Source organism: Pagrus major, chromosome 6 (genome assembly GCF_040436345.1).
Source record: "Pagrus major chromosome 6, Pma_NU_1.0".
Taxonomy (NCBI): domain Eukaryota; kingdom Metazoa; phylum Chordata; class Actinopteri; order Spariformes; family Sparidae; genus Pagrus; species Pagrus major.
The window spans coordinates 21,917,851-21,945,255 of NC_133220.1; the positions used below are offsets into that span (position 1 = coordinate 21,917,851).

The following is a 27,405-nucleotide window of genomic DNA, read 5'->3' on the forward strand; positions in this document are numbered from 1 at the left end:
TTGTCCCACAAACAGGGAAATTTCTGTGTCACAACAGCCAAAGGACAGTTCAATTTAACAATAAACAATAATAATAGTAAAAAATAAATTGCCTTGTTGACTGCTATCGGCCTACCAGAATAAAAAAAAACTGGCATTCACTCCGGCAGCGGCTGCCAACAGCTTGGATGCTCGATAGCTTCTGCTGGCTTATATTCGCTGAGGATTTAATGTTAATTCAGTAACATGAAGCTGTTGTGTCCATTAGTCAGTGAAATAGTGGCATTTAGCATTAGCTATCCCTCGATTAACTATATGTTAAATCACACGTTTCATGTATTTTCTTAGCTTTAGGAGGTAATTAGCAAGAGCAGTCCCAACAATTTTTTTTATAATGTGATGGCTAGCTGGTTAGATATTAGAGGATATGTGGTATCGCAGGCTAAAAAGGAGGTAAAGACCAGGTGCAAGGTTTGCCTGTTTCTCCTTTTTGAAGACATGTGACTGAAGAAATGTATAGTGATTTTTAATGAACATTTGAGCAAAAGCAATAATTTCCAACTGCAGCCGAAGCTTCTTAAATGGTTTTACTTTCAGGTTTCTACCTGCTCCAGAGGTTTCTCAGAAAACCCTCAGGTTTTAGGAGGTGTTTTCAAACAATGCCTTAGGTTTTAGAATGCATTGTTAATGGGAGCTCCATGTCTTAATGGATTAAAGGTAATTTCATAAGTTTGTATGATCGAATTTATAAGCATTCAAAGATGATGAAGGGCTAAATGGCTTTATAACAGTTTAAGTTTTGTTTCCCTGGTATATAGACACAAGCATTCAGATTAAAGCTCTTGCTAAAAGAGTATCCCAATATGGACAAATCAGGTTTGTTCATATTGAACCACAGAATGTACTGCTGCCTACATATTCTTGGTGCTTGATATATCAGCACTAATCACTCACTGCACTTGCTGTCCTCATCACTGCTGTCACCGCAGTCGTCGGCTCCGTCACACACCCAGCGGTTGGGAATGCAGCGGTGGTTCCCACACTCAAACTGAGAGGCCGAGCAGAATTTATCTAGAGGTCCAAGAAATAATTGCAATAAGTGCAAAATACAAGTAAGAAAACAAAGTAATAGTCTGCTGCAGGTCGGCTTGTTTAGGTTCAAGTGTGTAATCTTACCGCAGTGAGCCTCGTCTGCACCATTCTCACAGTCATTCTCCTTATCACAAGTCCAGCTCATGGGGATACAACGTCCACTAGGACAGGCAAAGAAGGGCGTGGGACACTTTGTTTTCCCGCTCCCTGGCAGAGTGACAGAGAAGCGACAAGTTGAAGAAGAAAACATTAAGGAGTGAAGAGAGGGATAGAAAATTGAATTTACAACGTTTTTCATGGAGAACTTCCTTCCAAACTACAATTTAATGGATGAAAACCTTCCTTGTTTTTGTTTTTGTTCTATTTGGAGTAACCCAAATTGGCCTCCTTGCTCTAATCCATCTGTGAAAAAATTATTATTTAGCTTTCTTCCCCGAATACTGCATGTAGATTTCGGTGCTTTCCAGCGGGTGATAAAATACCTGGGCAATTTCTTTCATCGGAGAAGTCTCCACAGTCATTGGCTCCATCACACTGCCACGAAGGGGCAAAGCAGAGCGTGGTGAACTCGCACTTCTGAAATGTCACTCCCTTCACTCCCAGATGGAAGTAACTGGAACAGTCCGTGGCAGCTTAACAAAGAGAGCAGCACTACTTTATACCATAGCCTGGGAGAAAAGTGTTGCCTTCTTTCATTTACATGCATTTATCCTGACTGAACCTGATCTTCTGAACTTACAGCAGTTCATCTCATCACTGGCATCCTCGCAGTCCACTTTCTGGTTACACTTGCTGGAGTTGGAGATGCAGCCTCCGTCTCTGCACTGGAACTGATCGGCCGAGCAGAGCGTGGCTGACAAACAGGAGAGCAAGAGACAACGTTTAGTTACAACATCTTTTGAGAGTGTCACGTGACTGCAGGCTGGAAGAACTCACCGTTACAGAAGACTTCATCAGAATTGTCTCCACAGTCGTCCTGCCCGTTGCACCAGGAGCTGTGCCCCACGCAGCGGCCGTTCACACATCGCCTGTAGCCCTTCTTACACACACGGTTGGCTGAGAGGAAATGATGCCGACTCAGATTACAAATGTTGACAAGAAGAATGTGGCTGAAGCTGTTTTGAAAGGGAAAAAGGTTCCACTCACCACAGTAGGATTGTTTCTCGTCAGATTTATCCTTGCAGTGGGCCATGCCATCACAAGTCAGGGTGTAGTTGACACAGTCTCCGTTTCCACACTCAAACTCATCGATGTTGTTACATGTAGTGTTGAGGGCTGTGAGACAAAGACAGAAAAATGCACTTAGGGAAGAGTTTCCTTCCCCCGAGGCATGCAGTGTGGAAGGTGTTCAGTGCTCATTTAAATCTGCTCAAAGCCTGGTAACTTTATTTCAAATTCAAAAGTAGCCACAGCCGTAGAATATAATGAGCAGCAGTTTGCGCCCCCTATTTGTTTGGAGTGACCTTGGAAAGGTGGCCAATTCCTACATACTGCACCTTTAAACAATACTTGATGTGCAGAAGATATCTTTTAAAATATCTTTATTACTTCAGTTAAGTTTTTTAGGCCAAACTTTTCTCCTTATAGTTTCCTGTCCTGTATTACCTATGCAGGTGTTGTCTTCCAGAAGCTTCCTGTCTCCACGGCAACTGCAGTTGACCCTTCCCTCAGAGGTCAGCAAACACAGATCCTGACATCCTCCATTGTTAACGCGGCACAGAGAGAACTCACCTATGCAGAGATGAGGAAAGTTAGCCACACAAGCAAACACACACACATCCCTACACCCACATCCACATCGGCAGACAGACAGCTACGCCTGCATGAATGTAGCAACGGCTCTGCCTCTGCTGAATGCATAATTTAATGTGACTCAATCTAAATGGGATTTGCAGCTATTACCACAGGCTCTCAGCTCGTATGGTCTCCGTGGGTACTGGAGCACGAGAGAGGCGACTTAAGGGAGAAGATGGCTGACGATACGATGGAGAAAAAAAAAAGCAAACGGCTGCATTGATTTAAAAGTATACAGAGTTGGAGAAAGCAGTGGGAGAAGTATGGATTTCAAGCGAGGAACAGCAATTCAGCAGGCGCTGTATGTGGTGATGTAGCGCTGATCCTGGAGCTGTGAATAACAGGTGGGGGCCCAGTCTGGTGTCTGGCACTCATCTGCTGCAGTGTCACTCCTTGATTACTTCTGTCACCTCATTAACTGCTCCGTTAGGGCAGAAAAGCATCTTTGTTCTTGTATTTTGTGTTTGTGTGTTTGTTTAAGTACACTTGCTTCCAACACGCCTCTATTGAAACTTTTTTTGTAAATTAGTTTGATTTGTAATGGCCTTACTACCCTGATGTCTACACCAAGGCCAGTAATCTGTGCAGTAAGGAAAGATATTACCTCAAGTTCTTCCAAGCAAATGATTTATGACTGATCACATATTGTGTTATTATATATATATATTTTAGTGGTCAAAGCTACGTGCTGTCTGTGTGGGTTAGGTGCTTATTATAGCAATATGAGGTGACATAAATTTGCTGCAAGAGGTTTTGCTATAAATTTCAAACCACTTAAACCTTTTAATCTTCTACTATTTACTTTATTATTGTTATGATGTGACGTGATGAAGTACCTTAACTTGGCAGCCAAAAAGGCCCTTCTTCTCTCTGTATTTTAGTCTCTAGGTAACAGTTTCTCAATCGATTTTTCCAGAAACATTTCCAGAATCACAGTATATTCACACACGGTAAGAAAATGCACTGTGATAAAGGATAAACGAACACTTCCTGTCAAAGTAATGACACACACTCACACAAACAGCTCATCCCTCCCTCTGTCTAATTACTCACAGCTATTGGTGTCATTGGCGACGGCGACGATGCCCATCGGCTGCTGAGGAATGTCAGCACGCAGCACCTTCATGTCTCCTCCTGTGTATTTGTCTGCCCGGAGCACGGCCCTCCTCACCCAGTCGGTCCAGAAGATGTAGTCCCCGTACACAGCCAGGCCGAACGGATGCACCGGCTCATTCTTCAACACCACCTGCAGGGGGAAGCACAACCACAGTCACCGTCTCACACATACAGGAGACTCCAGCCTTGCAGCAAACTGATGGCTCTTGTTGGGAAACTCCGAGACACAGTCATACTGCAGTACAAATGTTTCCATTGTGTGTCACTCACATAGCGCCGAGTGCCGTCGTACTCGCAGCGCTCTATCTTGTCCAGTGTGGCGTCAGAGAAATAAAGTTTTTCGGCACGGTGGTCGATGGCAAGGCCGTTAGGTGTTCGGATGTCGTTGCCGATGATCACAAGGACGTTGGAGCCAGTCAGTGTGGCACGCATGATACTGGGAGACTGCTCATTCCAGTTGGTCCAAAACATTAGGCTGCAGATGAGAGTACAAATCAGTGATCAAGGAATATTTTGGCATGATGTAGAAAAAGGTATGATGTGATTTAATATATAAGTTCCAACCTCTGACACTCATCAAGGACAAAAGCTCTGGGGTGATCGTCTCCCGACATGGTGACCACTGTGTGCCTGTCAACGGCGCCCCAGTGGCTCTGATCCACAGTGTGACGGGTGATGGTTGAGGTAGTGTAGCTGGTCCAGTACAGCATATCCCAGCCCCTGTGGTACGCCAAGCCCTCCACCGAGCCGACATCTGAGAGAGAATAAAAGATAGAGACAAAAGGTGGGACAGCAGGATAGAGACAAATACAGAGAACAGTGGAAAAGGGGAAAGAAAAAGAACAGAGAGACATTAAACCACAAAGAGGGGAAGAAAAAGAAGCACGTCAATCCCAGTGCTATGTTAAAAGGCCAAGTGTGGACAGTCTGGCAGCGGCTCAGGGCTGGCAGACTGCTCTGTGGCAGCGTGGACTCAGGGCGAAGGACATGACAGCTTGGTATTAATGACCGAGAACACAGTGTGATTCGAGGCTTTTACCCAACAAATAGCTCACTAAAAAGGTCACAATAACAGTTGCCGGCTAGCGTATTACTTTCCATCGCACTACCTCATCAACAGATGAGAAATAAGAAGTCGTTTTTTCTGCTCCGCGGCCTTGAAATGAGTAAGAGGTTGTGAGCTCCTCGCCTGCACAGAGGCCAGAGGACAGACAGGAGTCAGCCAAAATAGAGGAACACTAAGTTCAGCAGCGGCAGATAAAGAACAGCTGCTCTGCGGGTGAGAAACAATACAGGCACATACATATGGCGTACTTCTGGAAGAGTACATTCGAAAACGCCAAATAACTGATAATAGTTGCCTCCTTGTTGCTGCGGTGGAACAGTGAGGGTTTCATTATTACAGCGGCTGTTTCCAGGGCTGGATATGATCTCACTCTAGAGGATCAGTGAGCTTCACCACCAGGTGGGACACTTAACACTACACCTCAACATCTCCACTGCAACATGAATCAACAGTTGTCTGGCTCATGCTAGGAGCCTTTGAATGAGGCAAAGCGACTGGAGGGCTGAGCAAAGGCATGCAACGCTAACACAACTCCTCTCTGCTTCTCGTACGCATAAATTAATGCCTTAAAAATCGATGAGGAGCAACATGAAAATCCATTCCCCCCTATTTCCTCTTTCCTCGCTGCTGTTAATGAATTGTAAATCTCCGGCCTGCAGCACTATCTGCTCAAATTCTTTTGCTCTTCAGTTCTGTTTATCTTCATGTTGTTGACCTAAGCCTATCTGGGTTTCTGCACATCTTCGCTTGTTGTTTGCAATAATACAGATGAGCTGAATTTACAGCTCTCAAGCTCAGCTGGTTATACCGACACTGATTTTTATCTGGTTTTTATTGCTGCTATCTGCAGTAGCTGTGACAGCAGTTCAGTGTTTGCTATCAGGCTGGCAGTCAATAATTACCCTGATTTCAGAAGGCAAGCACTATTTCACTGTCTCTTTCTGTGTATATACCATATCTATGTATATGTGTGTGGAGGGGCAACACTAGAAAATGTACGGATCCTTTCAGAAAATCTAAAGAAACACTGGACCCTGGGAAAAACTGTGTTTGGCCTCATTAGGCCCTCCCACAGGCTGGCCTATCTCTCGCTTGCTCTGTGATAATCGGTCCAGAGTTCACCGGCCATTTACTCAGTTTCATCCTCCTCGTCTGTCGAACTATTCGCCTCTCTTTCCCTCCACTCCTAGACTTGTGTTTCTCCAGAGATCCGTGCCTTGGAGGCAGGACTGAGGGCTGATTGTGGATTGCTGAGCGCAAGTCTGATTGAGGTGTCATGTGGGGTGGTCGCCTGCTCTGAGGTGACAGGAAATCACACAATCTGCGGCGTTTAGCTCTCAACAGTCGACTCCAGGGAGAGGGATGAAAACCCCAGCAGCTCGGAAATCAGGAGCATCTTGACTTCAGTCAGAGGTGGGTTGATTGCGACGGTTGGAATGGCACGACTCACTTACAGCACACTAGAAAGCAGCTTCAACTTCACTATGAAAATGGCTGAATGTGTTTTAAGGACAACTTAAGGACAAGAAGGACACATGAATGTATGTAATGTGTGTTTATGTGTTTTTTCATGTATTAAACATCCATCTTCATTCCTTTTAATTGGTTAATTTTGACATTAACCTCAAGGAAATGTTTGGAAATCTGTGTGATGTTATTTCCGACCTGCAGTATGAGTAATCATTCCCACATGTATTATCAGTAGTTTTATGACCGGCTTGAGCATATTTGATCCAACCTAAAGCAAACTGTGTTTCAACAGCAGCAGTATGACTGGACGACATCCCCACAACTGAAGACAGGATGCAGCAGTGGAACTCTACAGGTCCAGAGGATCAGCTGGGGAACAGCAGTGACGCTGGGCTGAGTGATGTGGAGCAGGTCCTTGTCCCGATATTAGACACACTGATTCTGGTGCTAGGAGTCAGCGGGCACACCATGGTGATGGTGATCCTGTGTGGGAGACGGAGAAGGGGGTTGGGGCGTATTGGACATTCTCCTCAGGGCTCCATGACGGGAACAGGAACCGATGTCCTCCTGCTGGCTCTGAGCGCTTCAGACCTGCTTTTGCTGTCCATGCTTCCCTTCCACACCGTTGCCATCGCCATGCAGCACTGGCCGTTCGGGGATGTCATGTGTCGTCTGGTGGGCTTCTTGGGATCGGCCTGCTCCTCGGCCAGCGTCTTCACGTTGGCCACGCTGGCTGTGTCTCGCTATCTGACTGTGGTGCAGCCTAACACAGCCTACGGCCTCCTGTCCCCTCGCCGGGTGTCGATAGTCGCTGGGCTCGTCTGGGTCCCGGCCTTCTGCCTGGCAGCTCCTCAGCTGGTTTTTCGCTCTGTGGGAAACCCTCGTAAAGCCCATGATGGCTTTGCTTGTTTTGCTTTCCTGTCCGACAGAGACCAGATGATCTACGGATTGTCTCACTTCCTCATGGCCTTCTTGCTTCCACTGGTCACCATTGCAGTGGCGTACCTCAGAATCTACATATTCCTGTGGGTGAGTCGGCGTGCAGGCACAGCCCCCCAAGTAGAGCGTTACCAGAGCAAAGTGACGCAGACGTCAGCCATGTTGGTGCTGGCTTTTACCCTCTGCTGGCTGCCATCCTATGGAATGATGCTAGCCTTACTGGTGGCTGATAGCTCAGGCGCCACGGGCGCCTCACCACGTTATGGCGGCATCAGCGTGTTTGCACGCGTCATGGCGACCTCCTCTACAGTGATGAACCCCATCCTCTATGTACTGATGTCCCAAAAGTTCAGAGAAGACTTACTGAGGCTTTTCAAGAGGGAAAGGCAGAAAGCCAATGTGGCTGTGGCTATGACTGCTGCCTGACAGTATAACTATCAACAACTATATAACTGAACAGCTGACACACAAACACTGAGCAAAGACTACTGGGAGTCGCAATAAAACAATTACAAGCTGAACTGCTTTGCTGACACTCATGAAAAAAATGTATAAAACCATAACTCTCACGAGGAAAGTCTCTTTAACAAGGCAGAACAACAGCACTCACACAACAGGGGACAACATTCAACGTCTCTGCCTCTTAACTACATTCACTGCTAGTCTGGATGCTGTAGGAGAAGATCAAACCGCGCTTGGAGGTGCGGCTCTGCAGGGACAGTGGGACAAACAATCCTGAATCATGCATTCCTTGTGAAAACAGTTTAAAGAAAAAGTCTATTTGGTAAACATTAGCAGTGCACCTGTGTTTTGTTCTATTGAGATAAGGTGAATGAAAGAGGTGAAATCTGTAGGCTTGTTTATGTTTTATTAATATTATTCACTCTGTTCTCACAGCACATAACAAGGCCCTTCCTTTTGTTTCTAGTTTGGTTAAAACTTCAGAATAAAAGCTTCCTCTAGTATTTTTGGGAGCTCCAGCCGTTTACTTCTCCCGGATGATTTCTCACTGTGGGGTTTGATGTTTACAACTAAGGTTTTTTGTTATTCACTCAAAAAAGTGGAGTAAACTAAACCGACAGGCCCGTTATGACAGGCCCAATATCAACTCTGTGTGTTTTACACAAATGTAAGATTAGGGAATACTCACTCTCGACCACAGTCTTGCGGTCTGATCCGTCATCGCTGATCCGCTGGATGTTGCCGAAGTGGATGTCGCTGAAGAAGATGCGGTTTGCTCCCTTTCCTCCGCCTCCTCTGTAATCAAATGTGAGCGCGATGACGTTCTTCATGTGCTCGGGGTCCTCAAAGGGTTTAATGGGCGCATTCAGGTTGTTTTCATCCGACAGGTGGACGCTCTTTAGTATGGTGCGCTCTGAGTAGAGCAGGTAGCCGTCATAGTCACGACAGCCGCTGCCGTCTTCAGCCAGCATGCCGTGGGCGCAGGCACAGGTCCGCTGTGCATTGCCACGAAACAGACAGAGCTGCTGGCATCCACCGTTGTTGTCTTTGCAGACATTTGTTCCTGTACAGAGCGATGAAATACAATCACATTTATTAAATTCATCAAAGACTTCCCACCATGGGGAACATTACAGGCTGTCTTAAAAGGAAAAGATGAGCTGTTTCTGAAGATTTGGTCACATTTTCAAAATGATCCACCTGCAGACCTGAAAAATCTACTTTTAAGGCCTCGTCCACACAATCACAGGTGTTTTGGCATGTAAAAACCTTTTGGAAAACTCCTTCCAGAGTGAATATATTTAGAAACTTATCGTGTATGTAGCATCATTAGCAAGTGTGAACTCTGAACATAATAATGTGCGTTGATGGAACGGACGTTATGTTGTCTATGATGTCGACTGCTAACAATGTTTTAATAAAAATAGATTTTTTTCAGAGGATTCTGTGAAAAGCAGTCATGTTTCCCTGCCTCATCATGTTTGTCCTGTAGAATGAAATAAAAGTAAAATTCACACATTCACATGGTGAGCTGGAGTCAATATTTTATTGATTTCATGATTAATTAACATACTTGTTCATTGTCTATTTCAGTTCAGTTCAGTTCAGTTCAGTTAAACATTAAACTGCAAAAATGGACTGTAACAAGATAAAAATAAATGTTATGTGACACTTGATTAACTATTACCTTCATAGAGAGATTCCTTGAAAGATGCAAACATTTTACAGTTTACCGGTTCTTACCTTGCTGTCTGGCCCTGTTGAAAACTTTGATATCTTTAAGCTGCACCCCAATACCAGTCCTCAGAGACACGGAGTCTGTGGCGTTGTCCTTGCTGCCTCTCTTTATGGAGCCATTAGCATGCGTCCTGGTTCAAAGCAAACAGAATAATCAAACAGAAGCTGAAATTTGAAGACTGTGTGCGAATATCCATCACAATTTATCCAAAAACTGAGGATAAGTAAGACTGAGAGGGGACATCTCTGACCTGTCGCTCCAGTAGATGTAGCTCTCAAACACAGACACAGAGAACATGTCCATGTTGTTATTGGCCAGCACCACTTCCCTGTTCTCTCCAGTCTCCAGGTTGATGCGCTCAATCTTGTCCGTCCTGGCATCACACCAGTACAGCAGATTCTCCTGCATGCACACACAGACAGTAATGGTTGAGATGATCTTGTGATGCAATGTCCATTGTCTGTGCTGTAACAGGAGTGATATAAATGCAGGAATGGTCCTTTATACTGCACCTCATAGTCAACGGAGATGCCATTGGGCCAGCTGATACTGACGTTGACCAGGATAGCCCTCTGAGAGCCGTCCAGACGAGAGCGTTCAATACGCGGGTACTGGCCCCACTCTGTCCAGAACAGGTAGCTACACACACACACACACACACACACACACACACACACAGCAGAGAGCAGAGATAACTTCCTCAGTAATCAATAATGTGAGGGATTACAGAACCAGGAGCTAAAGACAGCTACAGTAGAAATAGGAGCTGGAGCCAGTGTTGTTTCCTCTCACCCTTTCTCAGGATGGACGGTGATGGCACGAGGCTTGTCCAGGCCCTGGGAGATCACCACGTAGCGGAAGGAGCCGTTCAGTCTGGCCACCTCGATCACATCAAAGCCTTGGTCCGTCCAGTAGATGTTTCCTGTGGAGGATGGAGGAGACATATGATGCTCCAGTAGATCCCGAGCTTGTATACATGTGCATGTGTAGCGGTGCACACATTTATCTTGTCTGACCTCCTTTGTCTGATTAAAGTCACATTAATAGATTTATTTTTTCACAGTTCAGGTGCCTCTTTGCTGTTTTGTTCTGTGTCTGTCCTTTGTGTATCTCTTTCCTGTTTTCTCAGTCAACACAATAGGTTCCCCCACTGTGAGGATTCTTCCTTCCTACTGTGTGGTATCAGACAGCGCTTGTCTGTGCAAGAATGATACATTTACTGACAGAAAATGTGAAACACAGCTTATCTGTGTACATGATAGATGCTGTTTTTACATGCCTGCGATCCAGTCGACAGCGATGCCCTCCACCCTGCCGATGCCATTAGTGACCACGTCCTCTCTCCATGTCTGGTCTCTCTTGGCCCTGCTAATGGTGCTCAGGCCCATGTCCACCCAGTAAATAGTGTCATTGTCTGTAAAAATTAGGAAAACACATTAGAGTGGACTGAACAGAACTTTCCTATATTCTTAGACATTAAAAGTGCAATATGTAAGAATTTTAGTTGGAAACATTAAAAAATTAAACAGTTAAAATGATCAACAGAATGTGAAGAACTAACAGTTTTTGACAGTCGATGTTATGGCGTCCATGTATCTACTGAGGTTAGCATGCTAACTATCTAGCCCCAGCACGTCCTGGCCCAAAGCTCCTGTGCGAGCGATGTAAACACCAACACACACCCATGATCTCATTCCGGATCGCTACCTGCTATATAGCTAACGGCAGCTACAGTTAGCAGCAGTTAGCGATTACTCTAGTGATATACTGTGACCCCTATTTGCTTTTAGTATGAATGCGACAGAAGGCCAATTCTTAGATATTGCACCTTTAACACATATGAATTGTGGTGTTAAATTAAGCTTAAGCTTATTACAGCGACATCAAAAAGACAAAATACCTTCATGTTAGGGAAATTGTTCCTTGTTTAATAAGATATATATAAAATATGTTGTAAAACATCTTACCAGCATGGAAATCTATGCCCACAGCCAGGGACGTGCCTGACACTGGTACCAGGGCATCAGACTTGTCTGATGGGTCCAAAGGAATACCACGTATGCCTTCATGCACAGAGTACAGCAGGAAAGACCCAACACCTACAGCAAACAAATAAAATACCCTGTTTGTTTGGGAATCTTTGTGCTATTGCCAAATCTAAAAGACTGCACAGCTTCCTCTGATATGCACATTAAGGTTAATGGGAGAGGAAGCAGTTACTTTGAAATCACAGTGAGAGGAAATGTTTTTGTTCATAAATGATGGATAATGGACACTTAAAACTATGGTTGATTTGTTTCTGTTTCTAGTTTATTTTGTTTTCTTTTTCGATATTTCCGGTTGTAAAAAATGTCATAATTCAACACACATCATGTACGCACAAACAAAACGTTTAAAAGGAATTCTTCAAGCCAAATCTAGCTAAATCAAGAATGCATTATGTGTATTAATGTGTCTTACCCTCACAAGACTGCTGGCCTGTTCGCAGGCTGTATCCTGCTGTGCACATGCAGGCTCTGGTGGTCGGGGAGGTGGGGAGACACAGCTGGGAACAGTCTCCATTGTTATTACTGCAGAGATTGGTGCCTAGGAACACAAAAGCATGAGGACAAAACACACAAAACAAATCAAAGAGGAGTTACAGAAATATAAACAGATGTGCTTTGGCATAGATAAAGAGGCTACACGCAGCAAGAAAAAACAGACTTTCAATGAGACAAGGACATATTTTCCTCCCTTCACTTGCTTCTTTATCTTTTGCGATGTAATTTCACCAAAACAAATGTTGTATAGGCGTAGAAAAAGTTGGCATGCCGCACCTCTCTGCACAGTTTCATTGTAGATTTTCATGTGCATCATGGGAGACGTGCTGTTCCTCAGGACTTTCCAGCTGCCACCGTCCTTCTTGTCACAGGTTCCTATCTGGTCAGTTCCTTGGTCCGCCCACCACAACTTGTCTCCTAAAGGATGCGACACACAAGAGGTGGCTCAATACTCTCACCTAGAACCAGACCAGAACTCTGGAAGAACCCTCAACCTTTTCTTAAATGACAATTTTTTGGAAACCTACCCATGATGGCCAGAGCGGTAGCCTTGGTCAGCTTGCCCTTCACACCCTCAAGCACTTCCAGCTCAGAGCCGTCCAGCTTACAGCGGTTGATGGTGCTGTTTCCTGAGCTGATCCAGTACAGCTGCTCAGTGTCAAAGTCAATGGAGAGACCTGAAAAACACAGATTTGGATGTGTAATGACCTGCCCTGTCACTAGGGTGTGCTGTTCCTCATGCAGTCACACAAAGAGGTACAGGACGTCACTCACCCACAGGGCCTTTCTGGTTGGAGAAGAGGACGCTGCGGTTGCTGCCATCCGTGTTGGCCATGTTGATGCTGTCCCCGTCTGTCCAGTAGAGTTTCCTGAAGGAGCCAGGCAGAGAGAGTCAACAAAGCCTCAGTACACCACAGCAGGAGGAGGGATGACTTTGATTTGTGTTCAGCGCATCATCATTTTTCCTTGTTGAGCTTAGTCAATAGGCCACTTAATGACACTCATAAGCTTCACAACAATAAATCATTGCTCAGTTTAAAGCACAGTTGAGGGGCTTTCTTCCTGACAGAAAGGAAAAATAAACTTGTGATTTTAAGTGGACCAATTTTCCCTCCTTAGCTTCCTGTTGCACTGAAACTGATCCAACTCACATCTCCTCTCTCATTGCATCGGGCTGAAAAGGTATATTATGTTTTTAATGGTATGTTTGGTAACTATTCACGATCATAATCATGAATAAATGGTAAGTTTATAGTTAATAAACCTTTAGTTAATAGTTATCTAACTGCTAACAAACAATGAAATGCTTTGTAAACTATGTATTAAGCAATTGTTTATTTTATAGTCGGAACTGATGTTTATAAACCTTCACAAGCTGCTTGATAAATGATTTAAAAAGCATTTCATTGTTTGTTTACAGTGAAGTAACTAAACTCCTACCAACTACCACCAACAACTGAAAGGTGCCATCGATAATATTCAGATTATTATTCAGATATAAGATTCCACCTCCTCCCTTCCATCGCATTCATGTTAAAACACCACGGCTGTTTGAATCACAGATACCACGTGATACCAACAGCGCTATACTATTTGCTGACAAACCCTTCTTAGAAGCTAGAACTGTCAGAATTCAACAACTTTAAAACTTTATAAAAAAAATATTGATTCACAATCATATTAATGTTTCTAAGGAAAAGGCTGTAAGTTTCTACAAGCTCTGTAGATGTTTTATTTTTTAAATGATTTGTCTACATAAAAATGTTATCAATATGACCTTTAACTATAAATTTACTAATGATGGTTATTATTAAGAGTTACCACAGTTTTCATTAGTTAGTAATAATTACCTAAAACTAAGAATTGTGTTTTCGTTATCTTAGAGTGAGCATTGTTTATCTACAGAGGGAGTGGGTCCTCCACCTCGGAGTCTGCCATGTTGCATCGCCATGTTTCTACAGCAGGCCAGAACAGACCAACCAAACACTGCCACTTTTTTTTGTGTTTTTCCGCAGCCACCGTAGGGGAGGGTGAGGTGTATTCATTTTGTTGCAATCTACAATCACACCACTAGATGCCACTAAATCCTACACACTGGGCCTTTACATGGAATGAATTGCAAACAGCTCTGGAGCTACAGTCTTTAATCCCCCTTAAAGCTTTTAAAGCTCTATTATGTGACGTTTTATGACTCTTAGTAACTGTTTGTATATTATTTTTGTCAGTTGTTGGCTGTCTGCCTTTAGATTTGTTTACATGTGGCCATGGTTTTTATGCTTGGTTTTGTGTTTGCATGTCAGATCTTAGTAAATATTTTCTCTCTTGAAAAAGAGACTGTCTGGTTACATAAATCATTAACAATAGTAATGGTAACTACAACAAACTGTAGAGTCTGTAGAGCGTCTGGACAGTAAATCAAGCCAAACCATATGTAACTGAAATGAAAATGTTTTTACAAAACCCAATATGTAGTTTTGCCCAGCCAAGTTCAACAGATGCTGAAAAATATGACCTCATACTATCACAGACACTCTGTAAACACCTTAAGTTTGTGCTCATTAGACTGATCTGAATAGTATACAGGACAATATGATTGTGTGTCACTGTGTTTAGACTGTCTGTAGTCTATGTTTAAAGAGTATCTATCCTCTGCCCCCATCACCCACTTCCTGTTAAATCTTACCACATCCACCACACCCTTCATTTGTTTGTTAACATGCCTTTAAATAAAGTTTCTGGTGCGTTTAAACGCCCACATTCTCATGTTTTTGCACACACATACACTCCAACACTAGTTGGACTTTGTCCCTCCCTGACTCTCGTTGCCCCCGCCCACTCCTGGACGCATTCTGGGCAGTGTGTTTGTGTGCCAGAAGGAGGAATCAGCCCCAGCATATGGATCCAGCATCTGCTTCTCATTTTCCCCCGTGCCAACAATGCTCAGATCGGAAACATTCCTCCGCTTTAAGTAGGCTAAGTCTTTGAAAGGGAGGAAAGAGTACACAAAAAAACACAAGGAGCCAGAGACATTTCTTAAGAAAATATCCTTTCTTCATCCGCCTCAAATACTCAAAAGTGCACATATTCCTGCAGGACAAAAACTAAATATATAAATACAGATGGTCTGTCTCTGCCCTGCTGCTGTGAGGACAAGCTGAGGCCAGGTTCTGTTTGGGGGAGTAGAGGGATGGTGAGGTTTTAAGAAGGAAGACGGGAGCGAAAAATGGACATTTGCTAAATAAGGCAAGGGGGGGACAGGATATAAGATTAACACTGGAACACTGGAACAGAAATAGCAACAGAAAGCGACTCTGTAAATACATTTTTGTAAATAATTCACAGATAGTCTATCTGAGCAAGAAGCTATCTTTCAAAATAAAAATGGGGCGAGATGAAGGAGGAGAGCGACAGAAGGAGAGAGATGACATGAGGGGAGAAAAATTGAAACAACCTCCTGAGAGAAGAAACAGTGAGAGGTCAGCGACCATCTATACCAAACTACTCTGCCTGTCATCACTGACCGCAAACAGAGGGGAGCCTGATGGCCAGACGCTGCCTGATTGTGTGTGTGTGTGTGTGTGTGTGTGTGTGCACTTCTGTGTGTATCTGTTGTAGGTTAAAGGTGAAACCAGGAGGGTGTCACAGCAATTTCTGAAAGCATCATTTTGACAGCTTAATGTGTGTGAGTGATTGAGTGAGAGTGTGTGTGTGCACGCAGTGTGTGTGTGTGTGTGAGTGTGTGTGTGTGTGTGTGTGTGTGCGTGTGTTTGTGTGTGTGTGGGCAACCAACCCCAGAATTGGATGCAGCACCAGACAGTGTGGTTTGTCCAGGCCCTGGATGACAGCATTCTTGAAGGAGCCGTCAAGTCTGGCAACATTAATCTGTTTCTTATTGGCATCATAACTGGTCCAGAACAGGTTTCTGGACACCCAGTCCACTGCCAGGCCGTGAGCGTTGGGCAAATCTGAAGAAAGATAAACACACAGAGCCATCAGTCAAGCCTCTCAGTCACGTTCAATGCAGTCACATGCTCCTTCTTATGACTTTTATGTGTTCATGAGTTTTTAAGTCATAAGTGGAAACAACATGGAGGCGACAAAGAAGACGTGTTGTATTTTGCATTTGTGTTTTGGGTTAAACATATTGATAGGTGTTCGGAGTTATTACTTAGCTGAGCTTTTTATTACAAAGTTATTTTGGACCAGACTTTTTGATGCAATTGTTATTAGGGTTAATGCTAATCGACCTAATACTATATAACAAATTACATGGGAGTTATATTTAAAACGTGCATTAATAAAAAGTCTCTAATCATCAACTAAACACTAACTTTTGTTCACCAATGTTTTTTGTTCATGATGTCAAAGTCTTGCAGCATATTTTTATAGTTTCCAAGTTGTTCTAACTTGAGGTCACGTTCACATGAATTTTCCCAGTGAGGAAGTAATTTTTCCGTTTATTCCGACGGCACGCGAATTCACTGAGAACCAAGAATATTAAACACGCCTGTCCCATCATTGTCTCCTTCAGAAATTAGAGAGAAACGGGGAAGAAAGATATTACAAATGACTCTTCGCTCTCCCCTCCCTCCTTAGCTACTGTTGTTACGCCTGTCAAGCTTTAGATCAGTTTACAATAATGACAAAAATATTTCACACCACAACATATTTAGAGATATTCTATTAGTCTGTTGCAAAAAAATCTGTCAATTTCATCATGGCCTTCTGAAAATATTGATTTGAAAATGGTTGAAATTCACCCCTTATTTATTTATTTATTTATTTACTTATACATAACTGTGAGGGATAATCAGTTGAAATCAGTTGCATGTCTTCTTGTTTTTTTATTAACTTTCTATTATCAGGAGCATCTTCACGAGTGACTTCACCACAAGAGGACATTGTTATCAGCAAACTGCAATCAACAGCGCAACCCAACTTTTAAAAGCATACTGATATAATATCAAAACTGAAAGATGTTGAAACCGCTACGCCTGAAGAAAAATCTTTTCCTTTTTCAGAAATATTGGTACAAACTGAAAACAATGAGCCATAAGTGCAGTATATTGTGTGTTGCCTCCTCCTACCAGCAGAGACCACAGTCTCAACTCCAGTGCCATTGATGAAAGCTCTCTTGATGGTCTGGGTTCGGACGTCTGACCAGTAGATCCGGTGCTCCAGAGCATCGTAGTCCACCACGGTTACGTTGTCGATGTCAGGCACAGTGAAGGAGATGATGTAGTTGTAGTAGGGGTTGTCGATGTCCACTCCCCTGATCTCGATCTGGCGAGCGTACAGCAGGAACTGACGAGACTCTGCAGGGTAGGCAACATGTTGACATGCATCCTTCAGTAATTCTCCAAAGCTTCGACATTCAATGGGAGCAATCAGGACTTAAATGCAGCTTCGAGTCAACAGTCAAATGCATGAGTGCACACTAATGTCACGGTTGTGGGGTTAGGTGGTTGCAGTATGGCCGGGTGCATCTGTGCATTAATCCTGCCACTTGAACAAACAGTTAATCCAATTGCATCTTCGACTCTAATGATTGTGTCTGGCTGGATAACTCAATAGCAACAGGCGTGACAGCGCGAGGGAATTCAATCAGTGTAGATAGGTTACAACTGCATCGGTCTCAACAGTCCTGTCATCATTTAACTGTGTGCAGCTTCAGTGATGGACAGGAAGAGAGGGGAAAGGAAAGAGAGAGAGGGAGAGTAATGACAGTGTCGGCCAGGCCGGAGTAGGTGGTGGATGTGGAGGGTTGAGGCTGATGCCTGCATCAGACAGAATGGGGCTCTCCATTCCATTACCCCTGAAGATAATAGAAAGTGCTGCCCTGAATACTAAACTCGCACGCTGAATAAACAGGCCCGCTCTCACTTTTCATGGACAGACACTTCAATGCGCTCCAAAGCTGTCACAGCAACAGCACCTCAAAGTGAAAAAAGTCGAGATTGTTTAATCCCCCCTCTCTCTCTTTCTCTCTCTCTCACACACACAAATAGAAAATAAACGACTCTGCGAGGACAGGGATTACACCGAGGCATTCAACGACAATGTTTCCAGGACAAGCAGAGGGGAAAATTGTCCGCTGGCTCGAAGGGGAATCAAAGAGGGGTGTTTACCACAGTAACTGCCTCTATATACGTACGCAAGTTCATGCTTACCGTAGCAAGTGCGTTTGTCAGGGCCCAGCTTCATGAGGTGAGGGCAGGCACACGAGAATGTCTGATTGTAGTTGATGAGACATAGATGAGAGCAGGGCTCCTGGCCGTCTTTAGCCGCACAGGGGTTAGGAGCTAGTGGGGAAGAGAATGGGATCACAAGAGAAGTCACTCTCATAATGAATATACTAGCTATAAATCAATGCTGTCAAGCTTTTCTGAGCTTAAATTTTAAAAGTGCAGTCCGACAGGCTGTATGTGTATGTTTCTCACCCTGCGGCTGTCTGGATGGATGGTACACCTGCAGGTCAAAGGGCTGCGTGTTGGTTCTCTGCACCACGGTGACGTTGCTTCCAGTCCACTTGTTCGCCTTGGCCAGCGTGTTGGTCCTCCAGTCAGTCCAGTAAACCTCCCCACCGTACATAGTGACGGCGAAGGGATGTGATAGATACTCATGACCCCTCAGAACCTCGATCAGCCCAGAACCATCATACTTGGCTGAATAAATGGCATCAGACCTGCGTAGCACAATAACTTCAATGAATACCTCAGAAAAATACTGTACGTGCATCAACTAAAGGTGTTTTTGTGCCCTTTTGCTTTGACCTGGCATCGATCCAGAGGATGCGGCGTTCTAGATAATCCACAGTGAGTCCATTTGGCCAGCCTCCATTGCCAGTTTCCTTATGGATGGTCTTCCTGCCTTCTCCACTCATAGATGCAGCTTCAATCCTGGGCAAGCTGGCATCCCAGTCTGTCCAGAAGAGGATCCTGCAACATGGACATGAAGTAGTTAAAGCATTGAAGGAGCAGTTTTTGGGGTGAAAAAGATCTTCATTGACTTATTTTTTATGCCTAAACAAACTCAATAAACAAACTATCTTTGTTTTCATGACTGAAGAAACTGAATAAACAAACTGATGTGGTTTATATATCGCGGACCCTGTCACCTTTCTAGCTTCAAACAGTGTTCTGGACCTTATTTTTCTCTGAGAACAGCTTGCTTGTTCAGTTCTAAAATAAATATTTCTGAGTTTGCATTATTACCTCATTAATATGGTGACTATTACATTTCTGAGTTTGAATTTCTTCTCCAAAACTAAATAGTGCCTTCTTAAGGTACGAGCCCTACAATCACCAACACATTTATCCTTTAAAATACAGCATTGTAGTTTGTTGTAAATGTGCAGTAAGCAGTGTGGAAGTTACCCGTCCCGGGGATCCAGGGCAATAGCTCGAGGGTGCTCCACCTCCCCAGCCAGCAGCGTGGTCCTCATGGTGCCGTCCAGCTTGGCCACCTCTATCTGATCCAGGTTGCTTTCCACCCAGTAAATGTTTCCTGCTATCCAGTCCACTGCCAAGCCTTCAGGGGTAGCCAGCCCATACTGGATTACCACATCGAAGCTGGTTAAAGCTACAAGGAGAGATAAAAAGGACCAAAAAAGTAGTTAGTATCTTGTTTGGTGTCATTTACCCTTTTCCTTTCAACTGGATGTCATTAACTTTTAACACAGCGGAAAAGAAAGAATAAACAGGGGCACTGAGTAAAACTGCTTCAGTAACATCTATCTTTGTTTATTACTGCTTGAGAAATCTGACTTAATAATATTTCATCTAACTGCTCAATAAAATAAACATCCCTCTGGTGGTTTCTTAATGAATTCACACAGTATGGATAAAGCCTTTGAAAGCTGGAATTTGCTGATGGCAACATTTCAGATTGTACTGCAACCGGAAGCGCTGATCCGCTTTGCTTCAGTATTTACAAATTATGTAAATGTGATCAAGCTATTTGGATTCACAGCTAACATTAGCATCACAAACTGTAATTCCTTTACTCAAACGGTTTGATGCTATGTTCAGTAGAAAACACACGACAGTAGGATCAATGAAAACATAAATAAATACAGTAGGAGATCAGCAGGGGGTGTGATGCTACAATTACAGAGTGGGCCTTTAAAAAAGCTAACATGTGGTGTCTTGCAGGGCTAAAGAGTAATTTTACAGCCTCTTTCATTTTCCAGTGGGTTTCTAATCACAGGGACATGTCTAATTGTTTGAGATGAGTCATTGTCCTGTCTGGAGCAATGAACACACTCACTTTATGTAACATATTGGTAAACGTGGCACGCACCCTCCACGTGCACAAGCAAATACACACATGCAAATGTAACATGATTTTCTCAGTATTATATCTATAAATAATAACAAAATTATCATCAGTGAAATTCGAATAAGTGCAAATTGATTACTGCAACAGAAGTTCAATCTATTCCTGCAGTGTGCAATACCATATTTAAAGATTAAAATGTTATGACTCATAAAAGTCTCTCTAATCCAGTAAAACCTAATACAGTCACTTGCTCTCGGCACTTTATCCAGCTTAATTTTTAATGGAAACAAGTTCTATACTTGAATTGTCTATGCTGACTTTATCTGATGGTGGAGATGTCTTAATCATAAATGTAATCAAACTATCATGTCGTGGTCAGAAGTAAACGTAATCTCTATCAGCTGACGATGAACAAGTGATGTGGCTAAAGCCCCGGAAGAAGTCTATTAAGTTGACATTAGTAAATCATCTGATCCTATGTAAGACAAAAATAGCAAAAGAAAAAAGGGCCTTTTAAAGGTGCACTATGTAGATTTGGAAAATAAATTCAGAAACTCACAGGTAATATTTACAATATATAACAAAAAATACAAACTCAAGTTACCATAACTGAATAAACAAGCTGTTCTCAGAGGAATATAAGGTCCCCAGAACACTGTTTGAAGCTAGAAAGGTGGCAGGGTCCGCCACATATAAATAAAGTAAAACAGTATGATATTGTTTTGTCCTGCAAGGTCACTTTGTTTATTCAGTCATGAAAACAAAGAGCGTTTGTCTACAGATTCTTCTCATCTGATTATAATTTCAACCCATAAACTACATAGTGCACCTTTAAACTCTAAATGCTCACCTCCATTCTCAGACAGCTTCCCACGATAGATCTTGTCCTCCACCACATCAGTCCAATAGAGGGCGCTCTGGCTGAGATGGAAGTCCAGGGCGATTGTGTTCCTCAGGCCTGGCACCAACACGCTGAACTCTCCTTTATTCAGATCGATGCGGCGGATCTCGTGGCGGTTTGAGAAAATAATGAAGGGTTTGAAAGGATCTGTGGACATGAAGAGGAAGAGAAGAGCGGCCATCTTTAATAGAGGAACCAACCAGACGGTAAAGGGTTAAAAACACTCTGCCTGGTCGCTGTTGATTTTTACTCAAAGTACTGCAGAGTAGCTCCGAAAACATTGCATCCGTGTTCCACTGCAGTGTGTGACTTGTCCAATAAAAGGGGGGGATGTGTTGAAAGTGGCTCTAATCCTTGGTAATTAAAACATAGTGTAAATAAGACAGGAGTTATCTGTAGCCAGCAGGCATCCAGACAGGCAGCAGGATGAATGACGGGTGGCTGGAGGCTACTCACTAAGACCACAAGCATAAATTCATGTTTCCTCATTGGCTAGTTGCTGCAGGCAGAGAACTATATTCTTTATGTGGATAATGAAATCCAAAGCTGATTTAATGTGACTGTGCAGTTTCTGTTGCCCTCTCCCTGACTTTAACAAAAAGCATATCCGCTCCTCACTTTATTATTTAATATTTCAGATTCTTCTTTCTATAAAATAATAATGGAAGTTAGAAACCAATGCTCAGTTCTTTTTATGTTTTCTCAGTGAACCTTTTCCCCCAGTTGTATACTTGTATGAACAGCATTTAAGCTCTTCCTCTTCTTTGTCTCCAGTGCGCTGTCTATTGTCCAAAAGAGTATCACATTTTGGCACAGCGCGTCTCCTCCAACCACACAGTTTCCTGCCTGGGCGGCCTCTCCTACGCCTGATCCCAAACCTACACCACACTTCTTGATTCTGCAGTGCTGAACCCTGACAAAGCCCAGAGCCCAGTCACTTCTCTAGCTTCCTCCCTTACTGTACAGCTAGCATCAATCAAACGTTTAAATTCTTCACTGATGCCTCTTGACTTTCCCTTACCGCTCCACTCCCACAATCTTCCACTTTCCAGTCCCTTACCCGTGCTCTTGCAGTTCTCCATGTCAGGCTCCAGCTCCCAGCCCTCGTAACACGAACATTTCACACTGAACTTGTCCTGTTCACAGCGCTGACTGCACTTAAGGTGTTTGGCACAGAAGCTCTGGATTTGACAGGTCTTGTTGTCGGGCCCTAGCTCCATGCCCAGTGGACAGGAACAGATCACCCCCTCTCCAGGGGCCACTGTGCAGTTATGGCTGCAGTCGCCATTGTCCAGTGAACACAGGTCTGTAAAAAAAACAAAAAGGAGAAAATCAGAGGAGGACTGGAATAAAATAGCTGCACAGCACTGTTATTTAAAGCACTGAAGCCCTGATTTAAGATGCAGGGATTTGCTTGCTGTTATGGCGTCCCTGTGCCTGGGTGAAGTTGTCTCTTACCGCAGAGTTTCTCATCAGAGCCATCTGGGCAGTCGTCAGTGCCATCGCAAAGTTTCTCCGCAGGCAGGCAGATGGTGGAGTCGTTGGCACACACATGGTGAGAGAGCTTACACACCAGTGCTTCGCAGTTGTCCTCGTCGGAGTTGTCCTCGCAGTCACTGTCTCCGTCGCACACCCATGCTTTGCTGATACAGCGTGCTACAGACAGAGGGCAAAGGTTACTTTTATTTATTTTTTTAAGACTTAAAGGTGCAATACGTAGGAATTTTAGTTGAAAACACAAAAACACAAAATTAACCACAATTATGAAAAAGATGTGAAAACATAACAGTTTTTACAGTGATATCTACTGAGGTAAGCATGCTAACCAGCTAACCCTGGCTCGTCCCTGTGCTAAAGCTCCTGAGCTAACACTGTAGACAACCAACACTCCCCTCATGCTCCGAGCTCCCAGTCCCGGACCACTTGATGCACAGCTAACGGAGCTAAATCGTTCATGGCAGCTACAGTTAGCAGCAGTTAGCTGTTGCTCTATTTTTTTTTTTAGTATGACTTCAACAGCTGGCCAATTCTCACATATTGCACCTTTAAACAGAGTTTGTGTACTCCACATGCTTCATAATTTCTCCTCACCAGAGTCCCTGCAGCCAAACTTGACAGCCGGGTCGCACATGTGTGTGACGCCCTCGCAGTTCTTCTCGTCGCTCAGGTCCATGCAGTCCGTGTCGCCGTCGCAGCGCCAACGCAAAGGGATGCACAGGCCGTCCATTCGGCACTGAAACTCATCTGTGTGACAACCTCCGGGCGGGCGTGTGGCTGTAGATTAGAGAGACATCAGGAGAAATGACATCGCCTTCGCTGAATCAAATCAGGACACACAGCCTTGAGCTGAGACAACGTGCAACATCAAAAGATTGCGAAAACAAAAGCGAACAAGCTGTCTGTCAGAAATGTGGATGGCAACAAGTCTTAGCAACAGGAAAAACAGAACAGATTCACATGTGCATTTAAAGATGGTCAAACCAGCTGCTAATGACTCATTTTTGTGACTGTTCCAAGGTTGCTCTGAACAGAAATATCATATCCAATAGATGATTACATACAGCAGGTATATCTACATCACGTCTTGCTGTTATTTAAAAGAGAACACATATCATATCGCTCACTAAATGGCTAGTGAGAGTTATTATGAGGCTTCAGCGGAGGTAGGCATTAGACTGATGCCAGTGTGACTAATAGGGACCAGGGACCTATTCCATGTACTCACTGAAATGTAGATACTAGATATGATTTTAGTGCCTAGTGCACTTTGGGGAATAAATGACAGAGATGGAACCATCCACCCATGATAATAGCAACCATCTGTCACAGCTGTGTTCCATAAATACTGCCAGGAAAAGTACCAGTAGCTATTTGTTTGTGAGTAGTTGCTTTTAACATCAGCTTTAAACAGTGACTTGTTAGTAAAGGTTCTACTTGCTGAGTAAAGGGGCCAGAAACAAGATGCAGAGAACTTAATGCATCATGTGCAGCTTCTTTGTGCATTTTCTTGTGCAGGTGTGCAAAGCATACTTCGAGCTCAGGAGAAATCTATTATCATGTATTATTAGTGGGTGTGTTAGAAGCTGGTATCATCTGCAGTCAGTCCCATCAGCTGCAGTAACTCATATTTTTTGCATGGCATCTATGTTCTTCAGCTCCTTGCTTTTCTTTTATGATCCTGCACATCAAGGTGAATTGTAAAATAACCAAGATGAGCCATACCAGGATTTCATAGACATTCGGGTTATTTCAGTTTTCTGAATTATACTGTATAGCATCCTTATGCAGGTGTGCTGTATGAACAAGGATGGGAATTCAACATCAAGGCAAAACCAGCCTGTCCAGAACTCTTTGAGAGCGAGTGTGGACCGAAACGACTGCAGAACGACTTACAACCTCGATTTTTCGAAAAAGTTGGGATGCTGTCATGCAATCATTTGCAAATATAATGTGTTTACTGAAAACAATTTTACGACGTGTTCCCAAGCCTATGTAGTGTAATATATCCGTCACACAATTACTATCTGTTTTTCACAAAGTGGTTGACCCCGCCCTGTTACCAATTAACCTGTGGAATGTTCCAAACAGGTGCTATATACGTAGCTTAAGTATATATTTGTAGTGTATATGTTATGTATATAGTATAAATAGTATAGTTGTACAACTACAAACATAACTCATGACATCATAACAATGTTGTGTCTTGAAACTTGTTTGTTGAAGTAAACATGTATGTAACGATGTGATCCAACCCTCTCACTGAAGTTACATAGTGCAGAAACAAGCGATGGGGTTGTAATAGTATTCAGACATGGACTATATATGGGCAGCAAATTGGAAAGCATAGTTGCAGGCATGGTGGCCTCACTAATAAACAATTCTTAGAAATCCCTTTTCTTACAAACAGTAATCTGCTGCAGTGAAGATCGCAGGTGTAGGAAAAACCCCATCTGATCAGCAGGTTAAGACACTGACCCTGATTGGTGCAGTTTGCGTGGGTCTCGTCGCTGTAGTCCCCGCAGTCATTATCCCCGTCGCAGGTCCAGTAATCTGGGATGCAGCGGCCGCTGTTACACTTGAACTGAGCGCTCGAGCAGGAGTGACTACAGCCTGCCTCATCGCTGTTGTCCCCGCAGTCGTTATCTGAAAAACAAACACAGTCAAACAACACCCACTCTCTGGTATTATGAGGCGCCCACTGCCTCAAAGGGAATAAATATATATAAATATGCAAAAATGTATTACTTTTCATTTTTTTCACAATTAACACAGTGGCAGTGGAAACCATGGAATACAAAATGAAATGGAATATGAGAGGAGAGAATAAGTAATGACAGAAACTGCATAGATCAGACCATGCACCATGAGGGAATGTACCGAGCGCTGATACATTGAGCTTGGCAGCAGAGCATCATAAGCACATTTATACTCATACTAAAATAAAAGAGCAACCTATTGTATAACCTTTAGTGCTTTTTATAGCAGTTAATTTCAAAGTCATCAGGGAAAGAGACTTTATTCTGTAGTTACTCAACCTGGCATTCTTATTAAACCTGTGCCGGATTAAAATTAAAAGTTTCATTCGTTTGATTGCTAACACAACAACTACACTTTTTAGTTTCCCCATCTATTTGGATGACTGAATAATGCATTTACAATATATCAAATCTAATTTAGCTTCAAACCTGACTACAGTTAATGAATGGCAGCAGTATTGGCCTCAGCTTGTGGCCACTTTCAATTAGCATAAAAGCAGCTGTAACTTTTCCTGAGCCAGCTTGGCTGGTCCTAGAACTAAGCTAGCATCATGGCGGTTTGTGGTGCATGTCGATCTATGCACTAACCGGTCAGGTTTGGACAATTCAACTCATCAGAGCCGTCCCCACAATCCTTTTCTGAAAGACAGAACCAATGGAAGACAGCAGAGTGGGCGAACGGCACAACACGGGACAACAAAAAAACAACAACACAGAGCAACAAAAGACAGGACGTACAAAGTGACAAAAAGAAGAGTGTATGCCAATGTGAGGGAGGTGGCAAAACATGCACAGGAAAGAGAGGAGTTGCCACTGTAGAGGCACACAAATATCAGACATTTACCATTATCGCAGCGCCAGTTTATGTTGATGCAGCGTCCGTTGTTGCAGGTAAACTGGGTGAGGGGGAAACATGTGGGGTACGCTGTGGACAGAGCTACAGTTAAGAGGAGACCAAAAGCAAACATCCAAAGGTCAAAACAACCTATGATCACTGCTATAAATAGCCCTACAGTTATATTGAGAGAATAAGTTAACCAACCACAGGAAGCGGGCTCATCCGAACGATCACCGCAGTCATCGTCCAGGTCACACGTCCAGGAAATAGGGATGCAGCGCCCACTGGCACATGAGTACTGATTAGGCGGGCAGGTACGGGCTGAAAGATAACTCAGTGTGAAGCTCATGCCAAAAAATAACACCTGCTAATTTCGGTATGTTTGTTTGCGTACCTGAGCAGGTGGTGTTGGATTCGTCCTCATCGTTCCCGCAGTCGTTGTCGCCGTCGCACAGCCAACGCAGAGGGATGCAGCGGTTGTTCTTGCACTTGAATCTGTCAGTGGGGCAAGTGTGCTGGTCTGGAGACGAGAAAAGGACAAATTGAAGGGTAAGGAGGAATGTAAGGCTGAAAGAGTGAGGTGCAAATGAGTGGAAGAGAGAGCAAATATTTCAGTTTATTTTGTGGCCTTATTTTAGTGTTTTCTTTTTGGACGGGCTTTTATTTTGTCTGGGAAGGGAACATGTCTGCACTGTGACCACAGACAGACAGACAAGCAGACAGAGAGCTTTTCCAGATCCGGAGACATTGCTAAACTCCGCCTTGCACAAACACACACTCACATATCATGCGCTCACATATCCTGTACTCACATATACACAAAATTAGCATGTATAAACACATGCTCACTAGATTCAGACTCTGCTCTCTCATTTCATTCTGGCATTACCAGACTGTCAAATTCAGACTGCTGGAGGTCATCTGACTCTGC

At 43.6% G+C, this 27,405-nt stretch overlaps 2 protein-coding genes across 4 annotated transcripts in view; one reads left to right on the forward strand and one right to left on the reverse strand.

Annotated features, from left to right (window-relative positions):
* The window catches only part of LOC140998909 (low-density lipoprotein receptor-related protein 1-like), a 101,090-nt gene that overhangs the window by 16,418 nt on the left and 57,267 nt on the right, over positions 1 to 27,405 (reverse strand). The window contains exons 17-51 of the mRNA XM_073469326.1: positions 26,869 to 26,994; positions 26,679 to 26,795; positions 26,481 to 26,561; positions 25,356 to 25,523; positions 23,472 to 23,654; positions 22,839 to 23,036; positions 22,441 to 22,686; positions 21,330 to 21,527; positions 19,576 to 19,780; positions 18,973 to 19,137; positions 18,640 to 18,884; positions 18,370 to 18,501; positions 17,287 to 17,514; positions 15,990 to 16,164; positions 12,974 to 13,068; positions 12,727 to 12,876; positions 12,476 to 12,616; positions 12,117 to 12,242; positions 11,624 to 11,755; positions 10,936 to 11,070; positions 10,449 to 10,578; positions 10,169 to 10,295; positions 9,907 to 10,058; positions 9,662 to 9,786; positions 8,607 to 8,981; positions 4,546 to 4,735; positions 4,252 to 4,456; positions 3,919 to 4,111; positions 2,677 to 2,802; positions 2,218 to 2,346; positions 2,008 to 2,127; positions 1,811 to 1,924; positions 1,554 to 1,703; positions 1,156 to 1,278; positions 934 to 1,050 (exon numbers count right to left, since the gene is read on the reverse strand). Coding sequence (XP_073325427.1) covers positions 934 to 1,050; positions 1,156 to 1,278; positions 1,554 to 1,703; positions 1,811 to 1,924; positions 2,008 to 2,127; positions 2,218 to 2,346; positions 2,677 to 2,802; positions 3,919 to 4,111; positions 4,252 to 4,456; positions 4,546 to 4,735; positions 8,607 to 8,981; positions 9,662 to 9,786; positions 9,907 to 10,058; positions 10,169 to 10,295; positions 10,449 to 10,578; positions 10,936 to 11,070; positions 11,624 to 11,755; positions 12,117 to 12,242; positions 12,476 to 12,616; positions 12,727 to 12,876; positions 12,974 to 13,068; positions 15,990 to 16,164; positions 17,287 to 17,514; positions 18,370 to 18,501; positions 18,640 to 18,884; positions 18,973 to 19,137; positions 19,576 to 19,780; positions 21,330 to 21,527; positions 22,441 to 22,686; positions 22,839 to 23,036; positions 23,472 to 23,654; positions 25,356 to 25,523; positions 26,481 to 26,561; positions 26,679 to 26,795; positions 26,869 to 26,994 — 5,622 coding nt within the window. The remainder of the gene's footprint in view (positions 1 to 933; positions 1,051 to 1,155; positions 1,279 to 1,553; positions 1,704 to 1,810; positions 1,925 to 2,007; positions 2,128 to 2,217; positions 2,347 to 2,676; positions 2,803 to 3,918; positions 4,112 to 4,251; positions 4,457 to 4,545; positions 4,736 to 8,606; positions 8,982 to 9,661; positions 9,787 to 9,906; positions 10,059 to 10,168; positions 10,296 to 10,448; positions 10,579 to 10,935; positions 11,071 to 11,623; positions 11,756 to 12,116; positions 12,243 to 12,475; positions 12,617 to 12,726; positions 12,877 to 12,973; positions 13,069 to 15,989; positions 16,165 to 17,286; positions 17,515 to 18,369; positions 18,502 to 18,639; positions 18,885 to 18,972; positions 19,138 to 19,575; positions 19,781 to 21,329; positions 21,528 to 22,440; positions 22,687 to 22,838; positions 23,037 to 23,471; positions 23,655 to 25,355; positions 25,524 to 26,480; positions 26,562 to 26,678; positions 26,796 to 26,868; positions 26,995 to 27,405) is intronic.
* LOC140998910 (somatostatin receptor type 5-like) lies at positions 5,380 to 9,440 on the forward strand. Of its 3 annotated transcripts, XM_073469328.1 has the most exons (3): positions 5,380 to 5,446; positions 6,238 to 6,460; positions 6,810 to 9,440. In XM_073469328.1, exon 3 carries the CDS (start codon positions 6,851 to 6,853, stop codon positions 7,880 to 7,882), a length of 1,032 nt encoding a protein of 343 aa, XP_073325429.1. In that variant the 5' UTR covers positions 5,380 to 5,446; positions 6,238 to 6,460; positions 6,810 to 6,850; the 3' UTR covers positions 7,883 to 9,440. The 3 variants fall into 3 exon arrangements, with proteins under 3 accessions (XP_073325429.1, XP_073325428.1, XP_073325431.1); XM_073469327.1 differs by lacking the exon at positions 5,380 to 5,446 and having other exon boundaries at positions 6,210 to 6,460; XM_073469330.1 differs by lacking the exon at positions 5,380 to 5,446 and having other exon boundaries at positions 6,210 to 6,460; positions 6,813 to 9,440.